Here is a 20904-nt window from a genome sequence, read left to right as displayed (position 1 = left end):
AGAATGCCAACCGCACAGGCATCACATGGACTGATCGGTCTGTGATTACCCAAGATTGGTGACCCTCCGTCATAGGCAGGGGGCTCCCAGTTCATGATGCACCAGTCATCTCCCACTTCCGTCACGTTGGGTGCCACTGGAGGGTCCGGGATGTCTGCGGTAGACAAGACAGAAAACTGCTATTGTAAAGTATGGGCTCTGGTCGCAGAACCTGGTACCATGGTGATTTGTTGTTGTTGTTGTTTTTCCTTTTCTGAAATTCATTTGAAAATTAACTTGGACAAAATGTCAACACAGGATAAGGGGAAAGAACTCAGTGAAAACAAACACAACCATGTCTAAAATCCTTGAAAACTGTCACATTAGAAGGCATGTTCCTCATGGAGCCCGAGACACTTTTCTTTACTCTGAAAATTGCAACAAGAAGTTATTACCTAAATGATGGATTAGCTTTCTCTTTTAGCTACAAAATGAACTTTCAGTGAAGTGGAACCAACGGCTAATTATTGTCAATTTTACATCAAATAGAAGATTCAAGATATTAATTGGAGGAATTCACTTCAGCATTGTCAAGATACCAAGTCTTATAGTTAAGCTTCTGATAAAGTGACTAATTTAAAGTCCATTTGAAATTTGGTTCCTCAAGGAAATCCGAAGTGGGAAGAGGCACTCTGGAGCATCTGGGACGCTAATAGCTAGCTAGAATCATGTTCCTGGGTTTCAGCTTAGGAAAAGTGGATTTAGGAAGCTAAGAACCAAAGTCACCTTTCCTCAAAATGTTCCATGTGGTAAGTTAGCAACTGTGTGTCAGTGATCTTTAGTAGGTACCCAAAAGCAACTACCCAGAGCTAGTGAGGTCATGGATTTCAGAGGAGAACCTACAACTGGTGTGTTACTAAACTACCATGATTCCTAACTGCATTCTAAATACTTACTGTTCACCCACAAATACGTTCTCACCCCTCAACAAAGAAAGCTTCTCTTTGCAACAGACTATTACAGACTACCACAACTGTTCATAATGCATATGCCAACAGCTACGGGGTGCCCACACCAGCTGATACGTCTACAACACAAGCTCGAAATCTCAGACTTGGGGACCACTGCAGAAGAGGGGATGGGAAGATGATAAGAGCCAAAGGAGCAAGATGTCTGTGTTATTGCTGTCCTAGACAACAGGTGGCTTCACCCATGATTGACCAGTATGCTGTCTAAACAAGACCCTAACAAGTAGAGCATCAACAGATGTGCTAATGTGGAAGGGGAGATCTCGTAGGGCACCCCTGTACATAAAGAACTGCACAGGCAACTAAGGAATTCTGGAGGTGGGGGGAGCCATCTTCACCATGGGTGAGCCCCTAGTTGGTTACCCAATACCAACCGGTCAGTCCTGAAAGCACACACGTGTAAGTAACAGTGACTGGACTGGGCAGGTTGTATTTCTACACATGCATTTGGTGTGTGCGTGTGTGGATGTGTGTGTGTGTGTGTGTGTGTGTGTATGCGTGTGAATAAGAATTGAAAGAGGCCATGGATTTGCGAGAGAATTGGGGAGTATGGGAGAAGCTGGATGGAGAAAAAGGAAAAGGTAAAATAATGCAATTATCTCTTCATTGTAAAAACAACTTAAAAAACTTTAAAGGTTATTCAAAGGGACAACAACCTTGAAAATCTAAGAACCAGTAGCCCCAAATGCCCCTGACTATTCAGCTATTCAGTCCCTCCGGTTAAAATTCCTCTAGGCAAGAAAACAGAGGAGACAAAGAGGGGGAAGAAAAGTAACAGAGATAGACTGGAGAGAGACGCCGACTTCCTCCTGTCAGCTCTGGGATGGAGGCTGGCTCCGTGGAACTTACCCACAACTTTGATCTTGATGCTCGCATGCGCTTCTCCGGCTTCGTTTTTCAGGTTGATGTTGTACACGCCGGAGTCATCTCTCTCCGCCACGTCAATGACCAGCGTGCTACTGTCGGGGTACGATTCTGCCCTGATCCGGCCACTGCCCTCCATGATAGCCTGACGAGGAAGAGGCAGACTTGGCATGATGGACTGACAGGAGCTTCTACAGAGCCCCCGAGGACCCCAGGCAGGGAGGCCCGAGAGCCTAACAGACACATCGTCGGGTCAGTCCGTGTCCTACTCCAGTTAGCCCAACCACACACGGGGAAACTCGGACTTGATGTGCTCAAAGCCCACACAGCTGAAAGGGAGAGAGCTGGGTCTCTATTCAAAAGCCCACTAACTACAAGTTTTACCAAGAGAAAGTCGGGGGACAGAAGAATACAAGGGTGGAGGGTGTCCTTTTAGGACACAAGCCTTTTGACGTATAAAATCAGGAATACCCGAACTCGTATTGGGGTTCTCATGATTTTCATTTGCATGGATGTCTTGGGAGTCTGAAAACATTGAGAAGGCCCAGAGTGTGGCACACATTTAGTCCCAGAGCTCTGGAAGTGGATCTCTGTGAGTTCGAGGTCGGCCTGGTCTACTTAGCAAGTTCCAACCCAGCCATAGCTACATAACGAGATCTTACCTCAACAAACAACCCACAAAGAACTACAGAAAACCAGGCAGAGGGTGTGCAATGTTGAAGAATATGGTGCGAGAATAATTTTCTACTCCAGTTACTACTGTTTTCATTTTGTTTCTCTTAAGAGTTATTTTTATTTTACGTGTGTGACTGTTTTGCCTGTACCATATGTATGCAGTGCCCCTAATTGTCAGAAGAGGGCATCAGATCTCCTGGAGATAGGTGGTTGTGAGCTGCCATGTGGGTGCTGGGAACTGACCCCTGGGTCCTCTGCAAGAGCAACTAGTGCTCTTAACCACTGACCCATGTGCCCAGCCCTCAGTTTCCACTTTAGATGAGGACCAATTCCAGCTGGCCAAGGAAAGCTGAGCCTATTGTACCCTTCTTCTTCTGCTTTTTTTTTTTTTTTTTTTTTTTTTTTTTTATTCCCTCAAGACAGGGTTTCTCTGTAGCTTTGGGAGCCTGTCCTGGAACCAGGCTGGCCTCCAACTCACAGAGATCCACCTGCCTGGAATTTGCTAAGTTGACCAGGCTGACCTTGAATTCACAAAAATCCTCCTGCCTCAGCCTCCAACAGGCCTAGGTTAAAGACCACCACACTGGTTGGAGAGCCCAGGGGCTGGATTTGTGCAGCTTTCTACTCTGGCACAAGTCTGATGATTTCTGTCATCTTGAACTTCTTGAATGAAAAATCCTAAAGAGTCTGTAGGTTCTGACTGGGTGTCTCCTCCTGTACATTCCCTGAAACTGAAATATGTCCTCTCCCCATCCCCTCCTCTGCTAGGAATCAAATCCAGGACCTTGCACATGCCAGGGAAAAGGCTCAACCCCTAAGCACATCCCCCAGCAGGGGAGAACTCGCTCAGCAAGGCAGTTGTAGGCCTCCCTCTCTCTCTGGTCATATTTGGACTTGTTCCGTTTCAGAACTCAACGCCAATGTCGAGAAAATAACTGTTGACACAATTTTGTCAATTTGGGGATTACCTATGTGAGAATATAAGTCGGTTCCTGCTGTTCTATTTTGGAAGGAAGTCTCCTGTTCTGCTTTTCAAATGTAACTTTTTTTTTGGTGGCAGGAAGCCAGGAGTAGTTTAAACTGAGATTCTCTCCCCACCCATTTCTTGTGGTTTTCTCCTGGTCTTGGTGCCCCAGCAGACTTTCTAGGCCTCCCACACAGTGAACTCTTTCTCTGTCCTTGACCATGGCATGTGCCGGGCCTTCCCTGGGCATCTCTGCCCTTTGGAGTTCCAGGCCACAGTGACTATACAACCGCTTGCTGTCACAACAGGCTCTTGGGGTTTTGTTGTTGTCATATTTAGTTATTAATATATTATTATTATACTAATGATTATCAGGGATTTTAAAGACAGGGTCTTTTTTAGGTGGCCTTTGCTGCCCTTGAACGCTCTTGTCTTACCCTACCCAGTTTAGCACGTCTTCCGTTACCATTTCCACAGCACTGCCTCCTCTGCACAGTGATTTTATTCCTTAATTTCTTCACTTATACACTACTTTTCCACTTTTCTTCCTGCCTGCCCCATGGCATCCATGGGGTATAAGGTGGGACCCTGCCCATAACTCGTAAAATCACGCTTGGCAGAATAAGTGGGTGGCTAGAAATGGGAAAATAAATATATGATTAATAGGCTTACCTGAAAACCAACCCCATTCTCTTTTCAAAGGAATTATACCCATAACGTGCTCCGTGTGTGCATGTGTTGGGGGGGGGGTGTGTGTTTGAGTTCAGGTCTCATTTTGTAGCTGTCCTGGAACTCATCATGTAGACCAGGCTAGCCTCAAACTCACAGAAATCTGCCTGCGTCTGTCTCCAGTGTTGGGATGAAAGGCATGCACCACACCACCACACCCAGCTTTAGCAAACACACTGATTTGTACCTTTTTCCTTCACCTGAATCATGGGGGAAAGGGGCAAGGAGAAGGCTGGGCCACGTGCGTGCGTGTGTGAGACAAACCTTGTCTGCTCGGCTCCAGATGGCCTTGGGAGGTGGCTCCCCGGTGACGGGGATCTCAAGACGAAGCTTGCTCCCGGCAATGACTGTAACCGTGTTGTCAGCGTCCAGGCCGTCCAGGATGATCTTGGGCGGATCTGGAATTTATTCAGCACAGCGTTTGTCACCACACACCATTTCCACGTATTGTATTTTGGCTAGTGACCGGCTACTGATAAACATGGGTAACAATCAATTTTCAACCTGGCTAAAAGTATGTATGTATGTGTGTGTGTATTTATATGCATATATATGCACATATACATACATATATACAAGTATGAATATATGTGTGTATATATATGAGTCATCACAACTGTTGGTGCTTGGCACCCTTAACTGCTTCTTGTTAGACTTATAAATCAACTACTTATATGGATGAGTAATATCGAGTTGATGGATCTTTGAATCATATAGCTTTCGATACATTACAGTCCAAGGTGAGCAAGCAAGTGGACAGCTGTATGATAATGTCTTTGATCTACTCACCAATGACATGAACTTTGGCAGACATAGGAATGTTGTATGCATCTGGAGTAAACACATATTCCCCTTCATCTTCTGTGAGAGCGTTGGCGATGACTAACTTGTGGATTCTAAAGAAATAAAGAAACAGATTCCCAATACTGTGCAAGGCTGGAGCGTACCCATGACCCATGCAAAGAGACCTGTCCTTTACTTCATATAGGAGAGGGAGAAAGAGGAGGAGAAAGAGAGGGACATGGAGAGATGGGGGGGGCATTTATTCTATTTATTGACCAAGTCAGCTCTGGTTTGGAGTATATGAAAGTATCTCTGCACATGCGATCTGCTTATTATGTATGTGTCTATTATTCTTTTTTCATAACTTCAAAAAGAACAAAACACAGTATCTTAATAATGCTACACTTAAACATACAAGAAATGACAAAGGGTAACACTGGCTTGGGCTACATGCATCAAAGAATAATAGCTCCTAAATTTACGGGTCACGAATTGGTGAGGACCGGATGGAACACATGGATGTTCCACTGTAAAACGTGTGTAGCTCGGGGTCGAGCATCACCTAGCATATGTGAGGCCCTGGACTCAATCCTCAGTACCATACGCATGTACACTGATGTAGACACACATGCAGTGACATGTGAAGGACAATCTGTGATGTTATGGATGTGTGTATTCTCGTATACATATGAAACTTTAAGGACTATTTTTAAGCTCCATAAAGCCACTTGCGATTGGGTGAGAGTCTGGGAATCAAGGTTCAATTTCTTGCCTTAAATCTTTGCTAGATTCTAGGCAATTATGCTTCCTCCAAGAAAACGAAAATAGAAGGAAGGCCATATGACAGCTATTATTATTTAATATGACTTAATTAAATAACTGATATAATTATTGTGTAAAGTTTTTTTTAAGATTTGTTTATTAGCCTGGTGGTGGTGGTGGTGGCACATGCCTTTAATCCCACTCAGGAGGCAGAAGCAGGAAGATCTCTGTGAATCCAAGGCCAGCTTGGTTTACGTAGAGAGTTCCAGAATACCCAGGACTACACAGAGAAATCCTGTCTCAAAAAAAAAGAAGCCAAACAAACAAGAAAAGATTTATTTTTATTGTATGTGTATGGGTGTTTTGCTTAAAGGTATATATGTGTACTGAGTGCATGCAGGGCCTATGAAGGTCAGAAGAGATCTTTGAAACTAGAATTAAGACGTTGTGAGCTACCATGTAGGTGCTGGGAATTGAACTCTGGTCCTCTAAAAGAGCAGCCAGTGCTCTTAACCACGGAAGCATCTCTCCAGTCCCATGCTACAAGGATCTTAATTGACATTTATTTGCATTCTGGAATCAGGCAACAAACTCCATAAAGCAGAATGAGTGCTCCAAGAAACAGAACAGAGGAAGCTGATATAGACAAAGGGTGGGGGAGCAGCATCAGATAACACAGCACAGGTTCTTCCCTCCTCACGCCAACTCCACGAGTCCAGTTCTAGGGTTTGGTATCAGTCCTCATTATCTCAATTTCTGCAAACTCAGACAAACAACTTGGTTTGGGCAAGGCAGGGTGAAACTTCAGCTTGGGTACCTCCATGTTTATCTGGTCTGCCGGCCCGGGGCAAAAATTCAGCCCAAACCAGTGGTCTCCTATCTGTCTTAAGGAACATTAGGGCCAGCTGATAAATGGTCAGGTCCTCAATCATTCCTCTAGCCACACATTCAGATAGTGCCGTTGGCAGGTTTGGGATGGTATGCCGTAGCATGAGGTACAGGCGGAGGAACTCAAGCAGGATGGGGTGGGTATACAGCAAAGCAGTCGCCGGTTCTTACCAGACTGTGAACAAGCCGTCTCCCTACTCTCCAAAGAAAGAGCCCACGAATATGTAACTTGGGGAGTAGGAAAAGTGAATGAGGCCAATTCCCCGAGGACGGCCTGCCCGGCTTGCTTACCTTCCTTTGTGCACGACCTTCACACGGTCGCTCTCCTGGACAGGAAGGCCATTTTTTGTCCATTTTCCAGGCACGTTTTCAGAGATTTCACACTTCAAGCACACCTCTTTCCCAAGTTTGACAGTCTGATCGGTCAGCGGCGTCATGATTTTGAGGGGCCTCACTACAGAAACAGAGAGCGTGATGAACCCACAGCCAGGCTGCAGACCAGCCCGCGTGACGGCATTTCACAGGGTCCGTCAGCTCTGCTGCCACCCACACTCTGGAGAGGACACGTTTTCCCAGTGTCGGTGATGGAACTGGGCGGAACCGGACGTAGCACAAGTCCATCACCTCAGATATCCTTCCCGCTGGTTGTTCGCCCCTAAGATGGGAGCCACGTCCATTCACGTCGAAGGTTTACAACTGTTTATGTGATTTCAGATAATTGCTACTTCGTGAGGCATTCCAGGGTCACGCCCACAAGGAAACCTCAGGTTCCTTTCAAGGTTAAGGCTAAGTACTGTATTTACCAACAATTTAATGTGAGAAAAACTGCGACACTTTTTCCCCCCTTTGGAATGAGATCTTTATCTTTTATTGTTTGAGACAGGGTTTCTGTGTGTAGTTTTGGGGCCTATCCTGGCACTCGCTCTGTAGACCAGGCTGGCTTCGAACTCACAGAACTCTACCTGCCTCTGCCTCCCAAGGCATGTACCACCACCGCCCAGCTTATCTTTTTATTTTCTAAAGACTTGTTTGCCTTTATTTTATGAGTGTTCACTTGAATGTAAAGCTGAGTTAATAAACACAATCCCGTATAGATTTAGGAGACATCTGAGAAGTCTTACTTACAGTCAACGCTTAGTTTGGCAGATGATTGTCCCCCGGTCGTCATGGCTGAGTACTCTGCGGTGTCCGCCTTTGTCGCACCTTCTATGATCAAAGTGTGTTTCTTGCCCTCAACTTTAACTTTGTATCTTGACTTTGGACCCGGGAAGATCTCTTCACCATTCTTAAACCTGAGTGTGCATGGAAGTAAAGGGAGTAAGAAGACATTCAGTGGGAGGAAGAAGGGAATAAGGGAGGGTAATGGGAGATGTGATCAAACTAATTATACATATGTATATAATATATGTATATAATATATATGTAAAAAATGGATTTCTGGGAATATTTGTTTCTTGTTTTATCCCACTGTCTTCTGAGGTTCCTAACATATCCCAGACACACAGGAAGGATTCACTAAAGAACACAACTTAGGTCTACTAGTCAAGTATTTTGTACAAAATCAAATTAAAAGAACATGAGCAGTGGGTGGTGGTGGTGCACACCCTTAATTCCAGCACTCAGGGAGGCAGAGGCAGGCGGATCCCTGTGAGTTCGAGGCCAGCCTGGTTTACAGAGTGAGTTCCAGGACAGAACAGGATCCAAAGCTACACAGAGAAACCCTGCCTCCAAAAAAACCAAAAACAATAGACAAACAAAAGAACATGGAGCACCTCTTCTCATTCAGTCGGAGGTGGGTGCTAAGAATGAGTTCGGCCTCACAACACATTTTTAAGTTACCCATATTCCAGATCAGTACTAACAATCTTTCCCACGCTCGTGACCGCTGATTCCTGGGGTGCAATTTACTATTTTCCTCTCAACACCACATTTCATCCTATGATCTTCAAGCTTCTAGTTTTTAATTTTGAGCTAACAACTCTCGGGGAACACACAATTAAACACTCTTCCTTCCCCACCACCTTGCGTTTTGGTTTTTATTTGTTTGTTCGTGTATGTGTTGCAAATGGTCAAACTGAGGACCTTGAACCAGGTAACTAAGCATCACCATTAAAACCACATCCCCTGGCTCTTTTAAATCATCGAAAGGAGTTGGTGATTTTCATCCTACCATGTTTTTCTAGGGAACTGAAAATATAAAGTCGTGAAAAATGAATTCTTGGGCGAAAGGGCTGGGGTCTGGGGTCTTGAGCGTGCTAGGTGAACACTGTCCTCCTGGGTTACCTTCCCAGAGACAGTGAGGATTGAGATGGAAGATGGGCACATTATATTTTTCATGTAAGTTGCCGGTTAGGATGGCCACACTGTTGAGGAACACCCACGCTATTTCCAGTCAGAACCCTTGGTTAACCTGCGTGATCCATTTCCCAGTAAGTACCCGCCTCCCTTCATCTCTTCTCAGACAGATTTCTAGGAGTTGGCTTTTCAGCTCATGGTAGGGTTTGGGTTACCATCTCTGCTCATACAGAAGAGGTTGAGATTGCTCTCAGCTTTAGGGGAAGACGGTCCCATGTTGCATTCTATTGGTCATGAAGACACTTGGTCTATGAGACACAGGCAGGCATCCACAAAGCGATTTTACCATTTGACGTTGGCGTCATCTTCGGACACCTCAACTTCCAGCTCCACTGTCTCCCCACAGTAGGCGTTCGTATCTTCCAGCTGTTTAGTCAACATAATCGGAGGCTCTGGTTGGAACCGGGGAAATCAAAATCATTAAACAGCCAGAGCCTGTGTCTTGAGCCACAGTCTGTTCACGGGAAAACCCAGCATGGGAAAGAAACATCAATTGTGGGGCGTGAATCGGAGGTGAGAATCTCTGTCTGTCTGTCTGTGGCAAAGCAAACAGCTGTCCCCGCTGGATCAGCTCCCCCTAGTTGTTTCAGAACCATTCAAATCCAATGAATTATTATTCTGGAGTGCACATAAGATGCACAGCAAACTTCCTGCCTTCGTCAAGTAACGTGCCAGTGGCAGATACAGCAGCTGACAGAGAGTGTATAATGAGGTTTGGATTCTGGCTCTCGACCAAGGAAAGAGAATAGAATTATCTGTAGCCAGAGGGCTTCAGAGAGAAAATAAGGTCAACCCGGCATTCTTTGCCTCCCCCAGCTTTTCACCAGGGTTAGCAAATGCTGCTCTTTGGACACCAGTGGGTGATGCCCTCCTCCTAACGTAGCTGCCTCCATGTATTCAGCGCAGGGGCCAAGATGGTGGGTTTCAGAGGCTGCCCCTGAAATAGCCATCTAGCTGAGCAGCGCTGGGCTTAAGTCAAAAGCACGAGGTAGTTTCTCGCTGCGGCTTTTCTCTCCCCTCAGCTGCTCTTCAACAAATCAGTGGGTGAATTAGGACTCAGGACACCTGCCGACGTAATGGAGCCTCAGCACTGAGCTAACCCAACAGGCAAGCTGGATGTTTCTGCAGGAGTGACTGCTTCTGCTCTGGGCTAAAGCAGCCACCTTGCCTGTGGCTCGGACATAGTGTCCCCCGGAGGAGAACCCTTGCCCCTGGTTAATGCTGGAAGACCTTTCTCCTTTACCTCTCACGAAGAGCTCGGTGGAGCACTTCTCGTCCCCAGCTGTCACGTAGTATTCCGAATCATCTGTCAGCGAGCAGTTATTAATAAACATGATTCTCTCGTTTCCTTTGTGCTCAAAGATGTATCTGTTTCAAACAGGAGGGAGGCAGGGTTTGTGACCTGGATTTTCTTTACTTTATTGGCAGATTTGGCTTGTCATTTGTTAATACTTGAGAATCAAGGATAAAGCTATGATCTTCTATTTGTACAGCATATTTTATGTGTCCAATTAATGTCAAACAAAAGCTCATTTCTATTTTTATGATACATGAAAAATATGTGCATTTATACATACTATTTAATTTATTCTCTTTCATATAAGTTTTTATTACAAATATAAACAAATTCTCATACAGTTAACCCACTTTTGGTTGTGTTAGTGAGATTTTTAACTCTGTACATTCTTCAAATGATTCTGTATTAATTATGTATGTTACAAAAGTGGCAGACACTTTGCATTGCTCATTGTTTAGCCCATGGATACAGGATATTTTTTGTTGAACAGATAAATGATTGTACAATGTAAGCAATAGCTTATCTTACTTGATAAGATCAGCAGCAAATACAGTTTCTTAAGCGAGCTTAACCCCTGGGCCTATTGTACCACAGTTACTAAGGAATCATTTGCCAGGCTGGAGAGATGGCTCCGCAGCTAAGAGCACTGACTGTTCTTCCAGAGGACCTGGGTTTGATTCCCAGCACCCATGTGGCAGCTCACAACTGTGTGTAACTCAGCCTCTGGCCTCCACAGACACAAATGGGACATGGACATACACGTGAGGCAAACACCAATACACATCAAATCCATTTTCAAAAGAAAGTTCAGGAACAGAACACTAGAAAACACTCTAATCGATTATGTTGATTACGGAGGAGCACACGAGCGTATTCTATAGCTGATCAAAAAACCAAAGTGAGGAAATATCTCAAATTGAAGACCTCAATAACAAAACATATCAATATTTTCTAGTAACACGGATCTAGGAAAACCACTTCTGGGTGAATCGAGGCTGTTTTCAAGAGACTTTTGCACCGGGTATAAATATTATCTCAAAATCATTCTATTCTGTTAGGCATGAGCCCACGGGGAAGCTGGAAACCATGTCCTTGTACTTCAGAAGTGACAGGTTTCTGGGATTAAAGTCTGTGTCGATGTACATGAGGCACTTATTAAAACAATATGCAAAGGCTGAAAATCTCCCAGGCCGAGGAAGATCGCTATGAAGTGGTTTCGTGGCAGACTAGCGATACGATCAGAGATCAGTACGACTACTCCTTCCCTGGAAGAGGGATGACACATAATAAAACACGGGCTTAGGCCTGAGTTTCATGGTCTTTTTGTTTTGTTCTGTTTTTCAAGATAGGGTTACTCTGTAGCTTTGGAGCCTGTCCTGGAACTAACTCTTGTAGACCAGGCTGGCCTCGAACTCACAGAGATCCGCCTGCCTCTCCCGAGTGCTGGGATTAAAGGCGTGCGCCACCACCATCCGGCCTGAGTTTTATTACTTTAACATCACACTGTTCTGTTTAGAAGGCGCTGTGGCTACTCCCGGCAGCACCCAAATAGAAGATGTTTGACCACTATCAAATACTCATGTTATTTTAGGAAAAAAAAAAACCCAAACCCCAAACCTTCTGGTTATGAGATGCAGTTTTCATCTGGCATCTCAACTGTATATTTCAAATGTTTCTAAGTTTCATTATAGAGAAGTTGAGATAATGACATATAATGTGTAGTGACACAAAATGATTGTGACTTGCTTGAAACAGCCTCAGAAAACACGGGAGTTTATGTTACACAGTGCCATGACTTTCAGAACTCGAAACTCCACGAAAAGTGACTCCTCTCCCTCTGTACAATTTTACGTTATAGAACGTATAGAAAAACAGACGCTTAGGGCTGGAGAGATGGCTCAGAGGTTAAGAGCACTGGCTGCTCTTCCAGAGGTCCTGAGTTCAATTCCCAGCAACCATATGGTGGCTCACAACTATCTGTAATGAGATCTGGTGCCCTCTTCTGGCATGCAGACAGAACACTGTATAAATAATAAATAAATAAATTAAAAAAAGAAAAACAGACGCTTAAAAGATCCCCTCAGTTTCTAAAAGTTAAGCCAAACTGCTGTCCATTTATATTGTCATGAGTCCTTTGAAGCCCACTTACTTGGTGCTGGGTCGGATTTCCTGACCGTTTTTAAACCACTTCACCTCTAGCTTTGGATCGGCCAGCTCCACCACAAACCTCACTCTGCCTCCCTTATCCACCTGATAGGCAGGATCGAGAATCTTTGCAAAGGCTGTAGATAGAAACGAACAAACAAACAAAATGACCGTGTGCATGCACGCAGGGAATCAATTTAAATAGTTAATGTGTCCATGGAAAATCTAAGAACATGTTTTTTAAAAAAAGTCTCAGGGAAGAATAAAGCTGGAAGCTGTCCCATTACCCCTTGTATTCCAGAGTTATGCTAGCATGTATACAATAAGATGGTTTAAAATTGAAAGAGAATTCATGTGTTTTTTAAAAAAAAAGCATCAGGGAAAAGATAGCGCTACTACTAATTTTAAATTGCATTAGTTTATTTTGTATGCGCCTGCATGCATGTGGGGGGTTGGTGTCAGAAGACGCAGTGAGGAGTCTGTTCTTGCCTCCCACCATGTGCGTTCCTGGTTAAAGTGGTTAGAATTGGCAGCAAACATCTTTACTGGCTGAGCCACCTCACTGGCCTATTCTGGCTCACTTTCCCTTATTTTAAAAGGATAAAAACGACTATAGATTTCCAACTGGTCACCTAGCACATGGATTTAGAACTCAGCGTTTAGAAGGACCAGCCTTTCGAAAGGGGTCGTAGAGGTTCTATGTAGGGTCATCTGAGCATGAAGGGACATATTCCACAACTGGAACCCGACAATGGTCCAGAGCAGAAAAACTGGAGGCGCTAGCGCCAACTTGAAATGCATGCCTTTTCCGTCCCAACTTCATGTCTGGAACCATAGCGGAGTAAACCCACCCGGGAAACCTTACTGGATGTGAGGAGCGAACTCTGAGGAAGAATCAAGAGCTGCAGAGAGAGGGAGAGATGCGCCTGAATAAATGGGGACCTCCGAGAAGTTCCTGGAGGCCACGGTGTCCTCCGCTTCCTTGTGTGGCATCCGTGGTACTGCAAAGGTGCTGACCATAAGCCACAAGGAGCCACACCACTACCAAGGCACTCCCCCACCTGAAGCCAAAGTGACCTGAAGGAACCCCGAACCCCCGCAGGCCCAGAAAGCCGGGACCCACAGGACACAGTTCTTAGGCCGCTGGCCCGGTGCGCTCACCTGCGCTCTTCTTCTCCACCCTGCGCATGCGCTTGAGCCGCTTGAGCATGCCACGCAGGTCAGTGATGCCGTACTGGAAAGCGATCTTCTCATACTCGTTGGGGTTGGCGTTCTTCAGCAGCTCCCACACATCTATCTCCGGCTCTTCCTCCTGCTGCTTCACCTCCCTAGCCCGGAAGAATGGTCGCCTAGGTTAGAACCTGTCCTGCCCCCAAAGGTCCCACTCAGTGACGCTCGGGATCAGATATGTACGCTTTGAACTTTACTTTTCCAACTTTAAAACACAAGTGGAGGCTAGGAGAGATGTCAGAACAAATCCTGAGATATTTTTCTTTCAATTTTTAAGTCTGATTGCATCTAATGTTGGCCAAAAGGCCGAGAAGCAATGGAAGGTGAGACTTGCAAAATCTTAAAAACAGATTTCACCTCGCAGGTAGGAGATTCAGTGTGAAAAGCAGATGAAGAATTAATATTTTAAATTGGTCTGTGAGTGAAAAAAATGCCTTTCCACATGTATTGATGTAAACATAATCCAGACAGTATTTCAAACCCGTGGATTTGTCCAGACTTTGTTTTTGTCATGTTAGTAAACATGCGCATTATTTTATTATTTTTTACATTAAAAAACTAAAAAAATTATAAAGGGTTTTTCCTTGGTCTTCATATTTGTGTGGGTCAAGATGCATTTTAAAAGAAAATTGTTTTTCTAAGCTGAGAGGAAAAAGAACAATGGGGCAAAAAACCATTCTGTCGCACCTCATCTTAACACATCATCTTGAATTTTTTTTTAAGAGCGAGAATGAGCTTGGGTTATAGACAGCTTAATGGTGAGCTGTCGAAGAAATGGCTTAAGATTCCATGAACCAGTAATAGGGTACTATGACCCCACATCCTGATCACCGACAGAGCACGTTTGGAACCCATGAAGCAGTACATGACGACACTGCCGGTGGCGCAGCCATGAACTCCTCCCTGTGTCGTATGTTATATGTGCCAGCACTCGGGAGGCAGAGGCAGGCGGGTCTTGGCGAGTTTGAGGCCAGCCTGGTCATCACAGGCTAAGCTGTGATACAAGTAAGATCCTGTCTCAAAAAAAGAAAGAAAAAGAGAGATTAAAATATATGTCTTGCCCTTACTTCAAACTCACAAAATTAAGCCAAAACTTACACATAAACTTTTTAGTGAATGAGTTTAGTATAAATGAAAGATAATTTTAAACTGATTTTCTCCCCTGGCTAAATAGTCCTGGTTATTTTGTTTAAGGTTAACTAGCTTTTTATGAGGTTAGTTTTAAAAAGTTACAGGGATTCTTATTGTGAACAGCACTGGTTTGATGTGGTTTTATAGAAAATTGGTCACTAATTGGAGAGATTACACTGAAAATATGGTGGGAACATTGCTAGTGATTTTCCAGATCCACTAAGCCTGCAGCCTGAACGCGGTCTTCCTTTTCCATCCATCTTTCAGTGTTTTATACTGGGAGCCGTAGAGAGGGTGGGGTCATTAAGATGCCTTCCTACTCTTCCAGAGGACCTGAGTTGATCTCAGTACCCATGTGGAGTAGCTCATAATGGCCTACAGCTCCATACCCAAGGGACCTGGTACCTCTTTTGGCTTCCATGGCCAGCCCGCACACACCTGGCACTCACTCACAGAGACACAGATACACATAATTAAAGGTAATAAAAACTCATTTTCCAAATATTTTAAATTTGAATAATTGCGGCTAAAACGTGTAAGTACACACGTGTGTATGTTTTCTGTGGCGTGTCCCCTCAATCTACTGAAGATTTCCATTACATTTCAACCTAGATAGAGCCACTCTATTTATATTTATATTTATATTTAAATTTATATTTTTATTTAAATTTCTACAAGAGACACAAGAAAAGAAAAAAAAGCGAGACACACTAGGTGTCTCAGGAGGTGAACGCTTCCAGAAGAAGCCAGTAAGAATGCTCACCGTTTCCCAGAGGAGACTCACAGCCAACCATCCTCCGCATCTTCTGTTGACATGTGATGAGCTATGCCCTTCCGGCGTGTTCCTTATCAAACTGGATGTGAACCTCAATTATCTTTCTTCTTCTTTTCCTGACACTTCAGTGAGGCCCCGAGTTTAAACAGAAGTATTTATCTTGTGCTGGGCTGTGAGGTCACAGCTCTGTTCTGCACTGTCAACCCTCCTGGAACCCATTTTTATGTACCATGGTGGCTGCTCACTGCGTCTGTGTGGCTAACTGAAGTCCAGAGAGGGGAGAAATCTAGGTTTTTAGATTCCTCTGCATCATTGCGCTAGACCCGTAGAGGGTCCACTGTGCTTTTATCTACAGCAAAAATTTCTATAAATCGATGGTCCCAGGGACCCCATAAATCATTTATAGAAATTTCATGTAGAATAAAACTGCTAAATATAAAGGTCTAATCCTATAGTGAAATACTGCCCCAAAGATTAGCCTTGATTCATCTAGTGTATATTGAAATGAGCTGGTTTTCATACGCAAAGGGAGACTTCTCTCTACCCGGACACTGGTTCTAACACGTATCCTGATAGAGATTTTGCCACACACTTCTGGAGGAGTAGAAAGGGTGAACCATGTGTCATTACCACAATGAAAACACATGCAACCCATGGTTTAGTAGGAAACACACGCCTTCTCCAGTTATATGGTGGGTTAGTACCGTATGTTACACGAACACAGTCTTATGTGAACAGTCCTGCGGGGCTAAGCCTTAATTAAGAGTGCAAGGAAATGAGAACTGGAGACATAGTTGTTGCCCCTTTCCCTGAGATCTTTTTTCTCCTGTCATTTGAGCTATGTAATAAGATTCCTCTTTCTTCCCCATGCAAATGGTTGGTAGAAACAGCCTGTTATTTTTCTTCCCCTTTCATCCATATGAATTTACCATGTCATATCCTGGTTGTGCTCATGTGGGTGAGTGTGTGTATGTGCGTGTGTGTTTGTGCATGTGTGTACATGTGCATTCATGCACATGTGTGTGTGTGTGTGGTCTTTGTGTGAAGACAAACACATTGAAAGAAAATGTTCCATTTTTCCAAAATGCGTGGTTTCTGCTACCTACCTGATCCAGGTCTTTATATTTAATTTAATTTTTACAGTTCTATTAGTTTTTATTTTTCACAAGTACACACGTGGAAAGCACACCTCAGAGAGGGGACATACATTTTCACCAAAGTCACAGGATGAAATCCCACGCTGTCAAGAAAGTGTGATCATTGATATTAAACATTTATTTCCATTTTACTATCTTATTTTACTTCTTTACGTCTGTCTCACTCTCGTATCAGTATCTTTTCATCCTTTTCCTGGGGTCAGACCCCGCTTTATTTCCCTGGATGTCGTCTAGCTTTATTTTCTACAGACAAAGCGGTTGGTGTTTTCCAGTGGAGTCTCCTGTGCTGCAGGATGAGAAACTCCCTTGTGGTCTACAGTGTGATGTGCTTTGTAAATGACAGTGTTAGCCTCTAGGGCAGACTTGCAGCTCTGTTTGTAACCTGGGGTCATGGGAACGGCACTGACCCAGAAAGGAAAAATGTAGAGATTTGGCATGACTTTGTGTAAACACCTCGTTGTCTCCGGACCTTGGTTCTCACCTGAGAATGAGACTCACGGAAGGACACTTCATATACTGTTACTTTAAATGTATTCTTGAAAATAATTAGTATTAGTTAAGCGAATGATGGGGATATTAAACAGATGTGTTTGATATTGCCACATGTATTGATTAATACTTATCACTAATTAATAAATCACACCTATTACTATTTCTGTTTTTAACCTTAAGGTTTAGGGCTCTGATTGAAGTCTTTGTTCCATTAACTGGAAAAAAATTCATCCAACCAAACTAAGAAAATAAACACAAGTCTGGTTTCTTTCAAGAATTTATAATTCTTGAGGAGCCCTTGTACTACTGTTTCTTTAATATCACCAGGGGGACTCAAATTGTTCTTAAAATGAATCTGAAATGCTAAATGAAAACTAACTAATGCCAAAATTATAAGTTATTAAGACTAATAGGTTTACTGTTTCTTCACGGATTTGTTAGATAAAGTATAGTCCTGGCAAATAACACTTTCTTTTTTATTGATTTTTCCGCTATAGAAAATGTCTTGAAAAAAATGTATCTAGGTGTAAATAACACATATGTAATGTAGTCTATTATATTATCTTATACTTGTATCTATATGGACAGAAACCCTGAAGCATGGCTGTATGCTGACAGAAGTGGAGTTGTGATGTGTTTATCTCTGTTTACTACTGTGTTTCGTTATTTCTAAAACACGCATCTTGGGGATGGCATTTTAAACATCTCTGAAATAAGTTTGTATCTTATAATCAACACTTTGTCATAATAAAATATTTAGGAAAAATATTTCATCATTAGCACTTTATGAAATAGCTGCATGTCTTCAAATCAATGTCTTAAATTTGAGTCATAGATAGCATATCAGAGCGAATCTGTCTATTGCAAAGAGCACTACCAAAAATGTGAAGTTGATATTTTCAGTCAAAATATCAAAGGTAGAACCAAAATTGTATTTACCCAATCACAGAAGAGGATCATATGTAGTCTTGGCTGTTTCCAGGCATTTACATCTTATGTCTCAGTTATCAAATTTCCTCACCCTCAACTAAGAAAATACATGAAAACTCATAAAACACGTAAGTAGAGAGTTTAGGAAGCATCAGCGACTGCCTTCAACAGATTAGTGTGTGATTGTTGCTTTCTTGATCTCGTTTAGTTGGCTGTTATGTTCTATGAGCAAAACATATTGTAAGAAATGACAATTCTTTGAAAAGCATTCAGCTTAAACTTGACTTCTCCAGGTGGATCTAAAAGATCCAGGCCACGGTGCCTCATGGCATCTCTTGGTTCTCACCTACGTTTCAGGAGACCACTAAAGTCAAGTTCCCCTGCATCTTCTTGACCTTCTCCACTGTCATTAACAAAAGAAAAGCAAATCTGGGTTTAATGCAGAGAACAATGAGCTTCCCCGAACGAACACTCTACACAGGATGTATATGCAATTTTGTACCGGCACGCAAGGGCTAAATTTCTTTTCACACAAGTGACATTGTAAGCTTTCGGGGCATGTACTTGTGGAAAAGTAGACGCAGGACCTGTGCAACTGTATGGCTGCAGAAGACACCATGTAGATTGCATATGTGAAGGTGCTTGGATTTGTGTTAAAACTAATAACACAAATGCACTTAAGCCAAGCAACACAAAGTGCTTTGTTTTTGCTGGTTGGGGGCTCTGGAAAGGAACCTGTGTGAAAAGCAAAGGACTTTTGCTGATCTCTGTTATCCACGGAAGGCAGAGATTGGCTTGAAGGACGAAGTGTCGCCAGTCACACACGTAAGTGCACGCATGGCCTTGTGTCCAAAGGTAACCTCTATGCCCACGAATAGATGAATCAGGTAAGTGCTACCAACAGGGCATAAAAATGGAACTAGTCCCTGTAGAGCTTTCTGGAAGATGCATTTCTCTCTGTTTTAAAGAGACTGCGGCTCTTTGCAGCACAGTCCCTTGGTTTTCTTGTTAGCACCTTTTAAATGTGCACTTTTCATCTTGAGTTGCTCATTAACTCTTAGCAACCTTCTCGGGAATTCCCCTAGCAGAGAAATGCATCTTTAACTCAGGCATGCAGCCGCCGTCTTGATTCTCTACTACCCTGAGTAGAAGCTGCAGCGCTGGTGTGTAAGCAACACTACGGATTTACTTACATGCTTAGTCTCTAGTGGAGATTTTTGTCTCCTGAGCTTTACGGGTGTTACTTGTAGTTTCTAAGAAAAGAGTATGTGGGTTTAAAAACAGGGTGCCTAATATGGAAGTCCTAAGAAATGAAAACCGACTAACGCGTTCTCACATTTTCTGTGAGCAGGTGGCTGGGGACCTTTTAAAGTCAACACATGTCTTTTCTTTCAAAACACAAACGGGTGTTTCTTTCCCCCCCCCCCCCCCGTCTTAAGATGTCCCTACATGTGCCGTGCACACATTTAGGTCGCTTTATTGCTAAGTATGAGATGAGGGGGCAGTGATGGGATTTGACACTTGGAGGTTTCTTTTCAAGTTAAAAATTATCATTGATGATTTGGATAATATCTAATATGTTTCAAAAGTCACTAAACATTGTATTTCTTGAAAGTTTAGCCAAGAAGTTGTGTCTGTGTGATCAGTCAAAAACCATTGCTGTACGCTAAAGGGATCACATATTTTATACTCATGGGCAACTTTCCTTACTCAACAAAAATGATCTGTGGCTACACCAATCCTTTCTACAGGGTGCTCAATGACAGCAGATTCAGCAGCTGTTCGTTTAGGACCATCCCACAGGACATGGTGTTCACTTTACTAAGTAGCTATCTGTGTTTCGGGTGGGGCACATGGTTTAGTAGCTCCACACATCACGAAAAGTATCAGATATGTTCTTTCCGCTTCTCTTTTGGGCATTCGGTGGAAAACAATGCAATTAAGGACGAAGCCGCTCCCCAATCCGGATAATCTAAGGCAATCACGAGACCTCAAAAACAGAGGCTCCCCTCTAACAAGAATGCTCTAAGAAATTATCAGTATAAGGTTGGCTGGGCATTAAGCTCATGGCGTTTCTAGAATGGCAACTTTTAAATATATGATATGTTTGACGGCAGTGGAATGGGGCATGCCTTTTTGGAATATGGAGCACAGAGGGGAAATGGTCCACCTCCAGGTTATACACAAGCTCTCTGGATTCCCACTTGAAATTACCTTCTCTTGAAGGCAGATCTGATGTCAATGTTTGGAGTCGTCCCAGTGGATTCTTTGGAAAGAAAGAACAACACAGTGAGTGGGGTTAAGAAGGCGGTCTTGTATGCCGTTCTCTCATGGACTGTGGCGATCTCCCCAGATGGAAAGGCATGGAAAGGTTCTCTAAATGAAGAACCAGCAGAAAGGCCTGGAAGGCAAATTGTCATTCTACCTGCCTGTCCACTGGTTCACAAGAACTTTTAAACACATTAAGTTGATATTTCCTGATAGGGATTTTGAACTGCTAGATCATGGAGGGAAGTCCAAAGATCAGAATTCTGAAAAGGTTTCCCAGGAGACCCTTAGACATGCCTGGCTGGGGTAGTGCAGCTTTGTTGGGTACCAAAATCCTTACAGTGAAGGGACCATGACCACTCCACATCTGCTTTACAACTCTCGGAATAAGAACGTCATGTCCTTTCCAGGCTGTCCGCATTGCTCCCCTCCCCCTCCCCCTCCCCCTCCCC

The 20904-nt window shown here is 43.5% G+C and overlaps 1 protein-coding gene across 17 annotated transcripts in view; it reads right to left on the bottom strand.

Moving 5' to 3' along the window:
* Positions 1-20904, bottom strand: part of Mybpc1 (myosin binding protein C1) — an 82509-nt gene that overhangs the window by 27971 nt on the left and 33634 nt on the right. For 14 of the 17 annotated variants that reach the window (XR_007592408.1, XM_050145770.1, XM_050145767.1 and 11 more), the window contains 12 exons: positions 20399-20450; positions 18531-18587; positions 13631-13797; positions 12474-12606; positions 10271-10395; positions 9314-9419; positions 7798-7964; positions 6964-7126; positions 5029-5135; positions 4504-4637; positions 1857-2016; positions 50-154 (listed from right to left, as the gene is read on the bottom strand). Coding sequence is in view for 16 of the 17 variants with exons in the window: in XM_050145770.1 (XP_050001727.1) it covers positions 50-154; positions 1857-2016; positions 4504-4637; positions 5029-5135; positions 6964-7126; positions 7798-7964; positions 9314-9419; positions 10271-10395; positions 12474-12606; positions 13631-13797; positions 18531-18587; positions 20399-20450 (1476 nt within the window). In the remaining variant the exon portion in view is untranslated. The remainder of the gene's footprint in view (positions 1-49; positions 155-1856; positions 2017-4503; positions 4638-5028; positions 5136-6963; positions 7127-7797; positions 7965-9313; positions 9420-10270; positions 10396-12473; positions 12607-13630; positions 13798-18530; positions 18588-20398; positions 20451-20904) is intronic. The other 3 variants (XM_050145772.1, XM_050145780.1, XM_050145783.1) reach the window with 1 other exon arrangement.

Source organism: Alexandromys fortis, unplaced genomic scaffold (assembly GCF_014885135.2).
Source record: "Alexandromys fortis isolate MF-2015 unplaced genomic scaffold, M_Fortis_MF-2015_v1.1 scaffold_50, whole genome shotgun sequence".
NCBI lineage: Eukaryota > Metazoa > Chordata > Mammalia > Rodentia > Cricetidae > Alexandromys > Alexandromys fortis.
The sequence above is the reverse complement of the archived record's forward strand: the minus strand, read 5'-3'. Positions and strand labels throughout refer to the sequence as shown.